This window comes from Carcharhinus amblyrhynchos, chromosome 5, assembly GCF_965287045.1.
Source record: "Carcharhinus amblyrhynchos chromosome 5, sCarAmb.v2.hapA, whole genome shotgun sequence".
NCBI lineage: Eukaryota > Metazoa > Chordata > Chondrichthyes > Carcharhiniformes > Carcharhinidae > Carcharhinus > Carcharhinus amblyrhynchos.
Genome location: NC_137328.1, coordinates 74775423 through 74793510, shown reverse-complemented (window position 1 = coordinate 74793510; position 18088 = coordinate 74775423). Strand labels below are relative to the sequence as shown.

The 18088-nt window shown below is 43.1% G+C and overlaps 1 protein-coding gene across 4 annotated transcripts in view; it reads right to left on the bottom strand.

Annotated features, from left to right (window-relative positions):
• The window catches only part of epb41l4a (erythrocyte membrane protein band 4.1 like 4A), a 189400-nt gene that overhangs the window by 15310 nt on the left and 156002 nt on the right, over positions 1 to 18088 (bottom strand). For all 4 annotated transcript variants that reach the window (XM_080189021.1, XM_080189022.1, XM_080189023.1 and 1 more), the window contains exons 17-20: positions 13422 to 13472; positions 6405 to 6482; positions 2530 to 2649; positions 1569 to 1616 (exon numbers count right to left, since the gene is read on the bottom strand). In XM_080189021.1, coding sequence (XP_080045147.1) covers positions 1569 to 1616; positions 2530 to 2649; positions 6405 to 6482; positions 13422 to 13472 — 297 coding nt within the window. The remainder of the gene's footprint in view (positions 1 to 1568; positions 1617 to 2529; positions 2650 to 6404; positions 6483 to 13421; positions 13473 to 18088) is intronic.

Genomic DNA, 18088 nt, shown 5'->3' with positions numbered 1-18088 from the left:
GCACTTTATCAAATGTACTCTGGAAATCTAAGTACAGTACATCCAACAATTCACCTTTATCCACAGCACATGTGATTCCTTGAAAAAATGCTAATAAATTGATTAAACATGATTTACCTTTCATAAAACCAAGTTGACTTTGCCTGATCACCTCAAATTTTTCCAAGTACCCTGCTGTAACATATTTAATAATGGTTTCTAACTTTTTTCCAATGTAAGATCCCAGGCTAACTGGCCTACATATCAGAATCACAATTGATGAGGGGCATCATGTGGTCAAAGGCAATTAAGTCTGGTGCCTGGAGCAGTCTGTTGCTGTTCTGCAATTACCTTCAGGCAGCGGGAGATGACACTGAACAAAGAGGAGCTCTTATTACATGACAAGACGGTTTCCTGCTGTCATGCTCTGAGAAGAGGACCTCCCCTCCTCCCTCTCATGGATACCAGGCCTCTGGCTCCATCTCTGGCCCCTGTGGTGTAGTGGCAGGCTTTGACACAAATTCTCTCCCTTAAGGCCAAGCAGTAGCCTCAGTGGTGCTTACAATCGGTATCTGAAGCCCTCCTCCAATCCTGCCCACCATGAGCTTTAATTGGACAGGAGACTTGCTTCTATCCCAATTAAGGGGTCAGCCCCAGGAAAACCCAGAACTCGGTCAGTTTCTCACCAGAGGCAGGTTTCTGATACAAAAGCAGAGCTAGCTCTAGTTTCCCATTTCCCATAGGGATATTCAGCCCAAAGAGCCAAGACCACATGCAATCTACAGGTAAAGCTGGTTTGAAGAAATGGAGTGGGGCTCTTTGGATCAGGGTACGCAGAAATAAATTAGCGCCCATTCTACAATTTATCTTTATTTCTATGTTACTATTACAAATTCCTTTGTTCACAACTGTAACAAAGAATGCTTAAATATAACATTTACACCATGATTATACCATCCTGTCACTGGTATGTGGCATCATCTTCCATAGAAGCAGAGTATAATTACAGAGTAACCGTTTTACGTGGGAAATTTTCAATACTTACCTAAAAGAATTTTTAAAGTAAGTACAAAATGTATGATCCGATTATGCTAACTATGAGAAATCATTCTCAGTGTCGTTTTGTGTTTACCATATCAAGACGGGTGAGGAGGCCAACTTTTTACCTGTAGTGCATAAGATAAAAGCTGGAATCTGCAACAAAAACAGAAAATGCTGGAACGTCTCAGCAGGTCTGACAGCATCTGTGGAGAGAGGAGAGAGCCAACATTTTGAATCTAGATGACCCTTCGTCAGAGCTGATGAAGGGTCTGATGAAAGATCATGTAGACTTGGAACATTGGATCTAGTCTCTCCCCACAGATGCTGTCAGACCTGCTGAGATTTTCCAGCATTTTCTGTTCTTGTTCATAGTGCATCTTGGGTGCCTGCCAGAGGAAAAGGTTGCAAAATGCAACAGGAAGCGCCTACTGCAGGGGAGGGAGACAAGCAGCTTCCTAGAATGGTTTTCCATGTTGTCAATGAATTCCCTTTATGAGAATAAATCTTGAAAAGACAAAATGTAATCTACAGAATAACGTCATACTCACTGAATGTGCTTCCATAGTTCTTCCTTTGCTTGTACATCAGGACTTCTCCTGCAGAAAACATATTACCCATGTAGCTGTAGTGGTAATTTGCACAAATGCTACTGATCAAAGCAACAAAATAAGCTTAAAAAGCAATCTGATGTGAAAGTAGCACCTAAAAAGTGGTCAAATTACATTAAATGAACTTGGGTATAATTGTTTTACATAGATTATATCAAAGTAAAAACAAGAATACATTTCTACAGTAAAAACCCATGCCTGTGTTTGTGTGTACATTAAAATTGTTCTTGAATTTCAATACCCCATTTATTTTTCAGATGCAGTGCTGTTCTGCTATGCTGCCAGGTGCAGCTCCTTTCTATTATTTAACATATGACGATGGTGTCTTTTCCCACAGTGACACAGACCTACTGCTTCATTTGTGTCACCATGTGCAATCCTTCATCATAACTGTTGTGTGGTACAGAAATGGTCTTGGTGACTGTATGTATGAAAGTCAGTGCATATGGGGGAGCTACTATGTCAGGGGTTGGGTGAATTGGACTACAAGCCAGGGATCTCACTGCTGGTCCAAACCAAAAAAATGTATTCCAGAAAATCGACTATCTGCTGGCCACAAGACTCCTAAATGATACAAGTCTGGCCAATCTCAATCAGTTCCCAGTGGGCATCAATGTGTATAGAAATTTCCGGGTCTGAATTGGCAGTCTCACTCAGAAAGGTGATAGCACTGACTGGGGCAACAACTAGAAAGATCGTGTTGATGCAATAGAAAGTCCTCTACCAAGGTTCAGGGCTAAGGCACGCTACTAGGGATCTGTTTTGCATCTGGCTATGCCATATTTGACCTGTGAAAGCCTAGTGAACTTTGGTGAATTGATATACAATAAGTTATGGATCACGTATCACTACAATGAAGTCTTAAGTTATTCTCAGCATTAACAGAAAATTGAACACATACGATCGGGATCTATGCTTTGAACGTCTGTTGTTGGGGTCAGCCAGAGAGCGCTCTTTTTGTCTCCTCAGCACTTGTTCCCACTGAGGAGCTGAGTCCACCATCTCATTCTCTTGACGTGACCTGAACAGTGGAAAGGTAGGAGATGAAAGGCTGTATCAGGGTGCTTGAAACCAACTATAATCAAACAGTCTATAGACTTTGAAGGCAAAACTGCAATCATCACGTCTACTGAGGAATCACCCAGTTAGAGCAAAACCCTCTGATAAAAGGATTTAAATTCTAAACCCACTGTACCCTATCTGCTAAAATATATAGCTCAGCCTACTATTTTACCCAGGGCAGCTTAACAGTTGACAATAGATGGTCCACTGAAACCAAAGATTAAGTCTGAAATGTCTGTAATAACAGGTGTCATAATAATTAAGTTTCGTTTCAGCGTAACCACAAAATGAGAGAAAGGTACCATTACAGTTAATACTGTCACTGACTGATGGGCTCAATAGAACGATATTCCCTTTGCTCAGCTTCAACCCACCACACCCACAATCTGCACTTCCCATAGGGTTTTACATGGCTTCATGAAGGTATGTTACAAAATGGGATATTTTTTAAAATGAAGTTGGTACTCTCTACGAATAACTGCACAAATGATGAAAGCATTTAACTGGACTATTATCTTTCCTTTCTTTAAAATAATCTCCCCTTCATTGAAGCAGATCCTTTAGAACCAAGTACACAAATATTTACTGATTGAATACTTTTTTTTTAGTACATCTCTGATATTTAATTTATTTTCAGTCTCACTAACAGAATATTCAGCAAATTAAACATAATTCTGTGCTTGGGTTTGTAACTTTTTATTCCAAGTGTACATTTCTAAGCTGGATTGTTTTCGAAGTTTGAATATAGTCAAGATTAAGCAATATCCATTTAAAATTACCAGGCAGGTAAGCACCCAAGTGTATATACGTAATATTATATCAAGAATGTTCTTAATCATTCCTTGTTGAAACAAAGCAGTGTAGGCCACCTGCTGGACATCTTGGAACATTACATAGATTCGGTTCTCCAATAAAAAGGAACAAAGCAAGAATTTTCAGGCTGTTCTGCAATTTCATTGCACTAGTATTGCCAATTGCAAAGGGTGTGTTGCTATCTTTTTTGCTGTTGGTAAAGATACGTTTAATGGTTTTACTACTTGTCTTTTCCAGTGCGGATTTAACACAAGGTTAAAGCCGATGTTTTAAAAAAGACCAATTTGCCAATTTAAGTTTAAAGTTGATTTATTATTGTCATATGTATTAGTATACAGGAAAAGTATTGTTTCTTGCACGCTATGCAGACAAAGCATACCGTTCATAGAGAAGGAAAGGGGAGACTGCAGAATGTAATGTCACAGTCATAGCTCGGGTATAGAGAAAGATCAACTTAAAAGAGGTAGATCGATTCAAAAGTCTGATGGCAGCAGAGAAGCTGTCTTTGAGTCAGTTGGTCCATGACTTCAGACACACTTACAATCCAAAACAACTAGCTTTAGCAAAAATACAGCTGGAACAGCAGAGATTGAAGTTAGAAATCCAGGAAAGGGAAAGAGGCAAGAATGGGGGAAGGAGAGAGAATTCCAGTCATAGCAGCTCCAACTGAGAATGAAAAATCCACCCTACCCAGTGAGGGTACCCTTAGTGAGTGAGTGTGAGTGCGATTTCAAGTGTGCGTGTTGCATGCACATGATGGATGTGTGCAAGAGTGAGCATGTGAGTGTATGTGTGCGTGTGAGAGTGTGTATGAGAACGTGTGCGTGTGAGAACGTGTGCGTGTGAGAACGTGTGCGTGTGAGAACGTGTGCGTGTGAGAACGTGTGCGTGTGAGAACGTGTGCGTGTGAGAACGTGTGCGTGTGTGTATCTGTATATATGAGCATGTGTGTGGGAGTGCGCACACGCGAGTGTGTGCGCGCGTGTAAGAGTGCATTTGTGAGAATGCGAGATTGTGTGCGAGATTGTGTGCGTGTGTGCGAGATTGTGTGCGTGTGTGCGAGATTGTGTGCGTGTGTGCGAGATTGTGTGCGTGTGTGCGAGATTGTGTGCGTGTGTGCGAGATTGTGTGCGTGTGTGCGAGATTGTGTGCGTGTGTGCGAGATTGTGTGCGTGTGTGCGAGATTGTGTGCGTGTGTGCGAGATTGTGTGCGTGTGTGCGAGATTGTGTGCGTGTGTGCGAGATTGTGTGCGTGTGTGCGAGATTGTGTGCGTGTGTGCGAGATTGTGTGCGTGTGTGCGAGATTGTGTGCGTGTGTGCGAGATTGTGTGTGTGTGTGCGAGATTGTGTGCAAGATTGTGTGCGTGTGTGAGAGAGATTGTGTGCGTGTGTGAGAGAGATTGTGTGCGTGTGTGAGAGAGATTGTGTGCGTGTGTGAGAGAGATTGTGTGCGTGTGTGAGAGAGATTGTGTGCGTGTGTGAGAGAGATTGTGTGCGTGTGTGAGAGAGATTGTGTGCGTGTGTGAGAGAGATTGTGTGCGTGTGTGAGAGAGATTGTGTGCGTGTGTGCGAGATTGTGTGCGTGTGTGCGAGATTGTGTGCGTGTGTGCGAGATTGTGTGCGTGTGTGAGATTGTGTGCGTGTGTGAGAGAGATTGTGTGTGTGTGTGTGTGAGAGAGATTGTGTGTGTGTGTGAGAGAGATTGTGTGTGTGTGTGAGAGAGATTGTGTGTGTGTGTGAGAGAGATTGTGTGTGTGTGTGAGAGAGATTGTGTGTGTGTGTGAGAGATTGTGTGTGTGTGTGTGTGTGTGTGTGTGAGAGATTGTGTGTGTGTGAGAGAGATTGTGTGTGTGTGTGAGAGAGATTGTGTGTGTGTGTGAGAGAGATTGTGTGTGTGTGTGAGAGAGATTGTGTGTGTGTGTGAGAGAGATTGTGTGTGTGTGTGAGAGAGATTGTGTGTGTGTGTGAGAGAGATTGTGTGTGAGAGAGATTGTGTGTGAGAGAGAGCGTGTGTGAGAGAGAGCGTGTGTGAGCGTGTGTGTGTGTGAGCATGTGTGTGTGTGTGAGCGTGTGTGAGCGTGTGTGTGAGCGTGTGTGTGTGTTTGTGAGAATGTGTGTGTGTGTGTGTGTGTGTGTGTGTGTGTGTGTGCGCGTGTAAGAGTGCGCGTGTGAGATAATGTGAGCGTGTGTGTGTGAGAGAGAGAGAGAATGTGCGTAAGAGAGAATGTGTGTGTGTGAGTGTGCGTGCGTGGGAACGTGTGTGTGTGTGTGTGTGTGTGTGTGTGTGAGAATGTTTGCACGAGCGTGTGTGCGCAAGTGTGTGTGTGTGTTTGAGAGTGTGTGTCTGAGCATTTGAGAGTGTGTGTGACAGTGTGTGTACTAAAGCGTGTTCTGGTACTTTAAGAAAAGAACTTGCAATATTTAACACCTTTTACATGTTCAAATATCTTAAAATGCTTTGTGACTGGTGAATTATTTTTGAAGTATAGTTACTGTTTTGTCAGGAAATCTGACAGCAAGGTCTGAGACACAATAACAAGAAGAATAACCAATTGATCTATTTTTAGTGCTATTTGTTGAGGAATAAATATTGGCCAGGACACTGGGAAAATTCTCTCTCTCTTATTTAAATACTGCTGTGGAATTGTCCACATTTACCAAAGCAGGCATACAGGGCTTCTATTTCATGTATTATTTAAAGAAAGCACTTCCAGCAAATCAATCCACCCTCGGTACTACACTCATTTGTTAGCCTACATGCCGTGCTCAGTTGCTGGAGTGGGGTTTGAACTCATCTCTAGTGGACCATTTACACATTGCCAAGTTTCCAATACGTGCTTCCAGTGGGAAAATCTCTCCAACAAAAGCACAGGCTTATTTAATTACCCACTTCGCATATACCTGTTTCGCCTTTTACGCTCCCGGCTGGAATTTTCAGACTCACTGCCACTGCCACTAGTGTTTCCACGGGATCGGGACCTTAGACAGAAAAAAATAAATATTACTTTCACAGGAATTAATTGGATTACCATTCAATATCTAGGAGGTCTTGTTGCATTGTGGTAGCATCCCTAACTCTGAGCCAGGGGTTCAAGTCTCACGCCAGGACTTGTAAGCAAAAGAAGGGGCATTCATGATGTAGTTCAAAAGACTGATAATCAGTCCAGGAATCCTTTCATCACCTCAAAGAATTATAAAATCACAGAATCCCTACAGTGCTGAAGGAGGCCATTTGACCCATAGAATCTGCATCAACTTTCCAACAGAGCGTCTCACTCAGGCCCACCCCAATCCCCCTTCCCCGTAATCCTCCTAATCTATGTACCTTTGGACATTAAGGGGCAATTTACTATGGCCAATCCATCTAATAAGCACATCTTTGGACTGTGTGAGGAAAGCAGAGCACCTGGAGGAAATCCATGCAGGCACGGGCAGAACATGCAGATGCAGCACAGCCACTCATCCAAGCCGGGAATCAAACTCAGGTCCCTGGCGCTGTGAGGCAGCAGTGCTAACCACTGTGCCACCTCGCCACTATTCCCCAAAAAAGCAAGTAGGTGTGGATAAAATATATGCTAAAGAAGTTACAACAATACAGGTCTATATTTTGTGTGAAGAGGATATCAACGCTCATTGTTATTATCAAATAAATCAGCCAGCAACTTTTAGAGTCTGCACATCTGCAGCTGAAGGCGGGGGAAATCCAGAAATTGCCGCCTGATCTGCCCTGTTCTTCCACAAGTTATGCTACACTGAATACCTGCCACAACATTCACTATTGAAGCCAATACAAGACAGAGCAAGGGAGATGGGCAGGTAGCGCAGGAATCTCCGTGACCATTCCCCTGCAGAACAGATGTACGTAGAATCATGGAAATCATAGAAACCCTACAATAAAGAAAGATACCATTCGGTCCATCAAGTCTGCACTGACCACAATTCCACCCAGGCCCTATCCCCATATCCCTCCATATTTTACCCACTAATCCCTCCAGCCTACGCATCTCAGGACACTAAAGGGCAATTTTTAGCATGGCCAATCAACCTAACCCGCACATCTTTGGACTGTGGGAGGAAACTGGACCATCCTGAGGAAACCCACGCAGACACGAGGAGAATGTGCAAACTCCACATAGACAGTGACCCAAGCCGGGAATCGAAGCCAGGTGCCCAGAGCTGTGAAGCAGCAGTGCTAACCACTGTGTTACTGTGCTGCCCTACTGTACGGCTTTGGATACTGTTGAGGGTAATGACTTCTCGAGGAAAAGCAGCAGCAGCCAAGCTCATTGCACCATGGCTGGTTCTGCTGCAGAGAGGAGGGGTAAAACATGTGCCATTGCAATAGCTATAGGGGATTTAACTATAAGGGGAATGGACAGGCATTTCTGTGGCTGCAAACGAGACTTCAGGATGGTATGTTGCCTCCCTTGATATCCAAGATATCCTTGGCTGATTATTTCTTTTTCTACAGTCCTTCCTTATCACTGGAATATACTTTTGCTGAGCACTGTGAAAGATCGCTTTGAAAGTCCTCCACTGTCCCTCAATTGTCTCACCATAAAGTTTTTGCTCCCAGTCTACCTTAGCTAACTCTTCCCTCATCCCTTTGTAGTCTCCTTTGTTTAAGCACAAGGCGTTGATATTGGATTTTATCTTCTTGCGCTCCATCTGTATTTTAAATTTAACCATATTGTGATTGCTTCTTTCAAGAGGATTCCTAACTGTAAGATTATTCCCGTCTCATTACACAGGCCCAGATTTAGGATAGCTTGCTCTCTCGTAGGTTCCATTACATAATGTTCAAGGAAGGTTTCAAGGATACATTCTATGAACTCCTCCTCAAGGCTGCCTTGACCGACTTGGTTTGACCAATTAATATGTAGATTAAAATCCCTCATGATAATTGTTGTACCATTTTCACATGCATCAATTATTTCTTTATTTCTCGCTCCACCACGATGTTGTTATTTGGTGGCCTATAGACTAAGCATATCAGAGACTTTCTTCCCTTACTATTTCTAATTTCCACCCAAGTGGTTTCAACCTTTTTTTCCCCCCCCATAGAATCTATATCATCTCTCATTACTGCCCTGAAGTCATCCTTAAATATCAAAGCTACACCACCTCCCTTACCTTCCTGTTGGTCCCTCCAAACAGTCTGATTGATACCCCTGGATATTTAACTCTCAGTTGTGACCATCTTGCAACCCATGTCTCTCTAATTGCCACCAAATCATACTTGTTCGCCAAGGAAATAAAGGAGGATAGCAAATTGAAAGAAAAGGCATACAAAATGACAAAGATTAGTGGGAACCTAGAGGGTTGGGAAATCTTTAAAGGTCAGTAGAAAGCCACAAAAAAGCTATAAAGTAAGTGGATTATGAGAATAAACTAGCTCAGAATATAAAAATAGATAGCAAATGTTTCTATGAATATATAAAACAAAAAAGAGTGGCTAAAGTAAACACTGGTCTTTTAGAGGATGAGAAACGGGATGTAATAACTGGAAATGAGAAAATGGCTGAGGCATTGAACACGTATTTTGTGTCGGTCTTCACAGTGGAAGACACAAATAACATGCTAAAAACTGATGACAGGAAGGCCTGGACAGGTGAGGATCTAGAAATTATCATTATCACAAAAGGGGCAGTGTTGGGCAAGATAAGGGGGTTAAAAGTAGACAAGTCTCCTGGTCCTAATGGAACGCATCCCAGGGCACTAAAAGAGATGGCGGGAGAAATAGCAAATGCACTAGTGGTAATTTACCAAAATTCACTGGACTCTGGGGTGGCTCCCACAGATTGGAAAACAGCAAATGTGATGCCACTGTTTGAAAAAGGAGATAGACAAACAGCAGGTAACTATAGACCGGTTAGCTTAACTTCTGTAGTAGGGAAAATGCTTGAATCTATCATCAAGGAAGAAATAGCAAGACATCTGGATATAAATTGTCCCATTGGTAAGGCACAGCATGGTTCATAAAGGGGAGGACATGTTTGACTAATTTGGTGGAATTCTTTGAGAAATTACAAGTGCAGTGGACATGTAATGAGGAACCTGTGGATGTGGTGTATCTGAATTTCCAGAAGGCATGTGACAAGGTGCCGCACCAAAGGCGGCTACATAAGATAAAGGTGTTACGGGTAATGTATTAGCATGGATAGAGGATTGGTTAACTAACAGAAAGCAAAGAGTGGGGGTAAATGGGTGTTTTTCTGTTTGGCAATCAGTGATTCCCTTTGCCTCAGGGATCAGTGTTGGGACCACAATTGTTTACTATTCACATAGATGATTTGGAGTTGGGGACTAAGTGTAGTGTGTCAAAATTTGCAGATGACACTAAGGTGAGTGGCAGAGCAAAGTGTGCAGAGGACGCTGGAAGTCTGCGAAGAGAAATAGCTAGTCTAAGTGAGTGGGCGAGGGTCTGGCAGATGGAGTACAATGTTGGTAAATGTGAGGTCATCCACTTTGGTAGGAATAACAGCAAAATGGACTATTATTTAAATGGTAAAAATTGCAGGATGCTGCTGTGCAGATGGACCTGGGTATCCTTGTGCAGGAATCTCAAGGAGTTGATTTGCATGTGCAGCAGGTAATTAAGAAGGCAAATGGAATTTTGTCCTTTATTGCTAGAAGGATGGAGTTTTAAAACAATGAGGTTATGTTGCAGCTGTATAAAGCGCTGGTGAGGCCACACCTGGAGTACTGTGTACAGTTTTGGTTTCCTTACTTGAGAAAGGATACATCGGCACTGGAGGAGATTCAATAAATTGACTCCAGAATTGAGAGGGTTGTCTTATGAGGAGAGACCAAGGCTACATTCATTGGAATTCAGGAGAATGAGGGGAGATCTTATAGAAACATAAAAGATTATGAAGGGAATAGATAAGATAGAAGTAGGGAAGTTGTTTCCACTGGCAGGTGAAACTAGAACTAGCGGGCATAGCCTCAAAGTAAGGGGGAGCAGATTTAAGACTGAGTTGAGAAGAAACTTCTTCACACAAAGGGTTGTGAATCCCAGTGAAGCAGTTGAAGCTATCTCACTGAATGTTTTTAAGACAAGGATAGATACATTTTTGAACAGTAAAGGAATTAAGGGTTATGGTGAGCAGGTGGGTAAGTGGAGCTGAGTCCACAAAGATCAGCCATGACCTTATTGAATGGTGGAGCAGGCTCGAGAGGCCAGATAGCCAACTCCTGTTCCTAGTTCTTATGTTCTAAAGGGTTGGAATGACTGTACTTGTCCTTAAATATGCCAGAAAAAGTTAGGGCTGGTAAATGTGTGTATTATCAATGGTGCGATAACTCTTAATTACTGTCAAATAACCTCTCAGACAACTGAAAATTGATTTTTATAAATGAGGCATCTCATACTCTCAGAATTTAATTATTATTGAAGGGGGTTAATAGTTTTTATTTTTTCCTTCTGTCTTTTTTTAAATCTCTCTTAATCCAATTTTTCTTTCTCATTTTGAATTTTATACATATACTTTAATACGAATTAAATGTTTCAATTTATATTTTCTGGTTTAGACTCATAATAGAGATTCTTCAACTTGATCAGTTGGAGAGTCACATTGTTATTTGCCATTGTTCCCCTGTAGGAGGCACCATGCTGGAAACAATCTCCAGGATCTGCTTAAAAGCTAATAAAAAGGTTATAGGCAGTTATAGGTGTTGTGAACATTACTTCCTTGACCAATCTGTTTTGGGATACAGTAGGAATTAAAAATGACTGTATGAAAAGTTGCTGATGGATCCTTCTTTTCATAAGAAGGATTTAATCACTGTGGGGAGGGAAGGATTTTCCACCCCAATGTTTGGATGGGAATAGCGGCAGAGGCACAGAATCAAGGGGAAAATCCAAAATGGCCTTCATTCCAGTGGGATTTCATTGCTTGTTCGTCCCCGCTCCCACCAGTGTCATAACAAGGTTTCTGCAATGACAAGAACCCCATTTGAATTCCGTTTCAAATAATTAGCGAGCCTCAACACTGGAAACTCCCCCCATGCACAAACGTTCCGCCAGGGTTCCTGGCTGATTTTTGCAAATGGGAAACTGGTGAACAGAATCCACAGGGAGGTACAAAGCTAAATACAATCTCCAGTGGTGAGAGAGTCATGCCCACGCTGTATCCTGGCAGAGGCACTGCCAGGTGCAAAGTTGGTGGACTTTCATCAGGAAGGTTCAGAGCGGGGAGGTTCCCTCGGAGGTGTGTAGTCTGTATCTCATTGTGGGAGGGGATCCTGTGTCCATTGGGGAGGAGGGGTGTTCTCATGTCCACGGGGGGCGGTCCTATTTTTATTTTGAGTTATTTTTCTATTAGGCGACCCTGCTGGCAGGATGGGCTTTGTGGGATCTGCCTCCAGGATTTCTTGCCGGAGGTGGAGCTGTCAAGCAGTGCACTACCTTTCCTGCCTGAGCTGGCACTCAGTCAAAAATGAGAAAATGCTGCCCTGCATCTTAAAGAAAAATGTAGTCACGTATGGTTTAAAAAAAAACCATTGAATTGGGAAGTGGTTAAAATATCATTACAATAACTGCTTTGTAATTTCTGGAGGTGATTGTTGAGGGAGGAAGAGGTGTAAGGAAATAGTTAGCAATGGAGTCAGGAAACCTGGGATTCCTAGCTTTCCAAGCTGATACTGGCTTTGTGAACAGTTTAGGCAGGAGAGAGAGTGGAATCCAATCGTGCTCGATGTGGATCAGGTCAATCTGGTGATGGATGGTTTTGCTGCTCATCACTGGGAGTTACTGATAGGAAAATAAATCCACCAACAACAAATCAGAGGCCCAGTCAGCAGCTGAAATACTGAGTTATTTGTCGTAAGTTATGAAGCTCTACCTACCACCTAAAATAAACACTTTGGATTGTTCTCTTTATGAGGTTAAACAACTTAATTTTTTTGACTTCTACAAATTTTTGGTGCTATGGGTGGAATTTTCCCATCCTGCCCCTCATGGGACTCATAGTGGGAGGGACACAGACCATGCAAAGGTTTGTTAACCTCAGGTAGGATTTTCTGGACTGGAGCGAGCGTGGCTGGAAAGTCCTGCCCTATATCTTTTCCCTGGATGGTGTAAAGCATTTTCAAGGAGGTGAATTTAAATTCACAAATGCGTGATCTGAAGCTTGGCGTATCACGAAAGTTCTCTAAACATCACATCAGCAAAGCAAGAAACAGAGAACATTCATTTTAAAAGAATAACTTGAAAGCTGTTGCTTGGAAACCTTTTTGGTACAAAATTTAGAAGTTGATCATTCAGTTGAAGGTTATGATTTTATAACTTTAGCCTAACTTGCTGTGTTGAGGGGATTGAGCTATGAGGAGAGGCTGAATAAACTGGGCTTGTACTCGTTAGAGTTTAGAAGAATGAGGGGAGATCTCATTGAGACGTATAAGATGATGAATGGGATGGATAGGATAGAGGTGGAGAGACTCTTCCCGCTCAAAAAAGACAGTAGGACTAGGGGGCACAGCCTCAAGATAAAGGGGAGGCGGTTTAGAACGGAGTTGAGGAGGAACTTCTTCACTCAAAGGGTGGTGAATCTCTGGAATTCTCTGCCCGTTGAAGTGGTGGAGGCTGCCTCGCTAAATATTTTTAAGAAGCAGGTTGATGGGTTCTTGATAAGAGAGGGGATTAAGGGTTATGGGGAGAGGGCGGGAAAGTGGAACTGAGCCACGACAGATCAGCCATGATCTTATTGAATGGCGGGGCAGGCTCGAAAGGCTAGATGGCCTACTCCTGCTCCTATTTCTTATGTTCTTATGTTCTTATGTTCTAATAATTGAAAAAGCAAATTTTTCTTGGAGCATACACAAACAATCACAAGGAAATCAGCAATGACATTACATTTTGCACTATGCATTTTCCAGCAGTAATGTGCATTGTGGCAACTTTTTAAAATAGCCTACCTTCTCTTTTGTTGCTTTGGATCTATATCCTCTCCATTGTTTTGGTTCTTCCTGGTTGGTTCAAACAAGTTGAAATCAAATTACATTTGTTTTTTCCTTCTACACCAAACACTTGCAGTGAACAAAGCTTCCGTCACCAAGGAAGCTATACGCTAGGGTTTTTACACATAGAAATGTAGGTCTGCATAGAATTGGGGTTTGCCCTTTACAGCAGAGGAAGTTAAGGGGAAATTTAATGTTCAAAAACATTGTAGAATCAATAAGGCAGAAGGGCCAGTAACCAGAGGACACAGATTTAAGCTAACTGGAAAAGAGCCAGAAGGTGACATGAGGATATTTTTAAACAATGAGTTCTAAAATCTGGAATGGTTTGCCTGAAAGGGTGATAAAGGTAGATTCAGTAATAATCTTCAAAAGAAAACTGGGTTAACTGTTTAGAGTAAAAAAAATTACAGGAATATGAGGAAAAGTAGGGGCATGGAATTAAACTGAATAGTTCTTTTAAATGGCTGGTGCAGGCATGATGGGCTGAGTGTCCTCTTCCTGTGCTGCATTAGGGTTGGCCCAAAAGGGAGCAGCTGTGGACCTGACCCTTTAAAATGTTTAAAGTCCATCATTATTCTTTGAGACACTGCACAAGGCTTCTTACTTCATGTTGCACACAACATTACCCTGCCTGACCGCATCCTCCATTACCTAACATATTCATCTTACTGTTTTCTTGTAGCTCTAATAAAAGATGCATCCCACAAAATAAGGCGGGTGGCAACATATTACAATGAAGATGCTCAAGTCATAAGCAGGCTGAACCAGGAGGCAGCAGGTTTCCTTATCTAAAAGGCATTAATGAACGATTTGTGTTTTTACTCCCATGGCATCTTTCATAATTATCTTCTTTGTGCTAATCCCCAAATGTTCAGATTTATTAAATCTAAGTGGCCACAATGAGATTTGAAATCACAATCTCGATTGCTAGAATAATCACAAACAAGATGTGGCCCATTTTATCGGCATCAGTGTTTGCTGGTTCCACTTTCAACTTCAAGATTTAAGGAATGCTAGTCAGGCCAATCTAATTTGACTTGTGATGCGAAGCTGCTCCAGTCCCTATGGTGAAAACAAATCAATATTACTTGGTAAACTACCTAACGGAAAGAACAGCAGCCTCTAATACCTTCAGCTAGTTTCAAGTTCCAAAAATTATCTTTCATCAGTCCTTACTCATTCACTTTGTATACCACGTGCATATATACTTTATTCCAACATTAATTTTCTTGATGTTGCATTGCCTTTCTTCCATGACATCTGCCCAGTTTAATCATGTAGTTTCAGCTGCACACTAGCAAGAGGGAGTTATATAACAAAACAACATGGTAAATAGCAGTGACTGGCAGATTTAACACTCAACATTTATAGCTCTAAATTTTGTAAATTTATTTTCCAATAAAAAATGTTGTTTTCTGAAACTTCATTTTCTCATGAAGCAAATCATTCTGCGAATAGTTTTCTTACATTTTCTGTCATTTCGTTCTTTTTTCTCCTCTATTGTGCGGCATGAAAATATACAGTCAAATGTGCAGCTGTTCCCAGTCTATTACTAATGCCAGTGTAGCTAATGAGTCATTAGGAAGCTATGGGGACTGTGCCCTCATCAATATTCTTCTTCAGCCTCAGCTGGGAAATGCCACGGTCACTGCTCAACATGGTCCTTATTGGGGCCTGAGTGAGTGTTATGCTAAGCATGTGCCTCTTCCCACTCTGTGGCTGGAATTTTTCCAAAAGCTAATGGCATGCTCGCCTTCATAGCAAGAGGATTTAAGTATAGGAGTAAAGGTGTCTTACTGTAGTTATCCAGGGCTGTGGTGAAGCCACACCTTGAGTATTGTGTGCAGTTTTAGTCTCCTAGTCTAAGGAAGGACTGTCTCCAGACAGTACAGTAAAGTGAGGTTTTACAAACCCAGGCAAGTCATGGGGGTTACAGATAGTGCGACACGAACCCAAGATCCCGGTTGAGGCCGTCCTCGTGTGCAGAACTTGGCTATATATTGGCTGTATTGGCTATATATTGGCTACATAGCCAAGTTCTGCACACGAGGACGGCATCAATCAGTATCTTGGGTTCATGTCGCACTATCTGTAACCCCCTGACTTGCCTGGATTTGCAAAACCTCATTTACTGTACTGTCTGGAGACAATACACATCTCTTTAACCTATGCCTAATGCGCTCTCCACTCACACTGTCTGCATCTTTAAGACTTGAATAGCAGGTTAGCTGTAAAGACTCGCATTCTAATCAGTAATCTGTAAACTGTGTGCGCTGTTATATGCTCTGTCTGAGAGCAGAACTCTCCAATCACCTGACGAAGGGGCAAACCCCGAAAGCTTGTGGGTTTACTATCAAATAAACTGGTTGGACTTTAACCTGGTGTCATGAGACTTCTTACTGTGTTTACCCCCAAAGTCCAACGCCGGCATCTCTACATCATGGGATGTGGGTGTCAATGGCAAGGCCATCTGTGTGACCCATCCTTAAAAGACCTTAAGACGGTGCTATAATGCTGTCTCAATGATCCATTGCAGTCCAGGTGGCCAGTTGGTAGGAAGGCAACTCCAGGGTGCTGACGCAGCCACACTGAAGGCCCAGCCATTATTGATTATTGGTAGGGGAGTGGGGGCAATGTGGGACAGTGGGGGTGGTGTGTGGCTGGGGGTGTTGGGGAGGGGGGGTTTGGAGCAGGGGGCAACTTGCAAAATCTGCTGAACCCATGGTTTTGGTGTACTACCTTGTCCTCCTAGCTGCTAGAGTTTGCAAGTCTGGAGGGGGCTCTGAAGAGACTAGCAGCAGTGCACACAGCACACACAGCTGCCACTACGGGTTGATGGTGAAGAGCCTGAATACTGAGGGCGCTGATGGGGTGCCAATCAAGCAGCCTACTTCGTCCTGGATGGTGTCCAGATTTCTGAGTGCTGTTGGAGCTATGCTCATCCAGCAAGTAGACAGTATTCCCTCAAACTCCTCACTTGCCTGTTTGTGCTGGATAGGCTTTGGAGTATCAGAAGGCCACGTATTAGCCACAAAACTGGCAGTATGTAATCTGCTCCTGCAACAGAAGTGCTTATAATCCACCCAACTGTTCTCATTCAGGGGAAGATAGCACACAATAGGCCAAAGGAGATGATGATGATGGGGGCATGCCCAAGATCTAGCCATCACACAATCTGAGCAACACGTTGTTAAGCTGGCAAGGGAGGATTGTGATTGTGACTGTGTCAATGGAGAAGTTGGTGTCCTCTCAGCATCCCACGACGAAGAATGATTAATCTCTGAAAATTGGAACCAGAGGGTGATATTCTGTGTGATGTGAGGCAGGCAAAGCTGTCACTCATTTTCCTATTCCTCAGGATGCACCACATCTGGAGTCATGTGTCCTTCACTGTGAGAAGTCTCACCACACCAGGTTAAAGTCCAACAGGTTTATTTGATAGCACAAGCCACAAGCTTTCAGAGCACTGCTCTTCCATCAAGTGAGTGGGAGTTGTGTTCACAAACAGGGCATATATAGACACAAACTTAATTTACAAAATAATGGTTGGAATGTGAGTCTTTACAGGTAATCAAGTCTTAATGGTACAGACAATGTGAGTGCAGAGAGGGTTAAGCACAGGTTAGAGAGATGTGTATTGTCTCCAGCCAGAACAGATAGTCAGATTTTGCAAGCCTAGGCAAGTTGTGGGGGTTACAGATAGTATGACATGAACCCAAGATCCCTGTTGAGACCGCCCTCATGTGTGCAGAACTTGGCTGTCAGTTACTGCTCAGCGGTTCTGCGTTGTCATGAAGGCCGCCTTGGAGAACGCTTACCCGAAGATCAGAGGCTGAATGCCTGTGATTGATGAAGCGTTCCTCAAAAGTAAGAGAACACTATTGCCTGGTGATTGTCGAGTGGAGTTCATTCATCCGTTGTCGTAGCGTCTGCATGGTCTCCCCAATGTACCATGCCTCAGGACATCCTTTCCTGCAGTGTATCAGGTAGGCAACGTTGGCCAAGTTGCAAGAGTATGTACTGCGTACCTGGTGGATGGTGTTCTCATGTGAGATGGTGGCACCTGTGTCAATGATCCGGCATGTCTTGCAGAGGTTGCTGTGGCAGGGTTGTATGGTGTCGTGGTCACTGTTCTCCTGAAGGCTGGGTAGTTTGCTGCAGACAATGGTCTGTTTGAGGTTGTGCAGTTGTTTGAAGGCAAGAAGTGGGGGTATGGGGATAGCCTTGGCAAGATGGTTGTCTTCATCAATGACATGTTGAAGGCTCTGGAGGAGAGAAAGTACTGGACGACGAAGGGTACTCTGTCCACCGTGTCCCATGTTTGTCTTCTGAGGAGGTTGGTGCGGTTTTTCACTGTGGTGTGTCGGAACTGTCGATCGATGAGTCAAGCACCATATCCTGTTCTTATGAGGGCATCTTTCAGCATCTGGAGATGTCTGTTGTGATCCTCTTCATCTTCCTTCGCTGTACCAGACCATGGCTTCTTGGGTAAGTGCTTTTAACTGTCTTGCCACGTGTACAGATTTGTCTGGTTGTGAATTGGACCAACGTGAGTCCAACCCAACAGCCCCACCATCACCATCCCCCCCCCCCCCATCCCGGGGTGGGGGGAGGGAGTATTT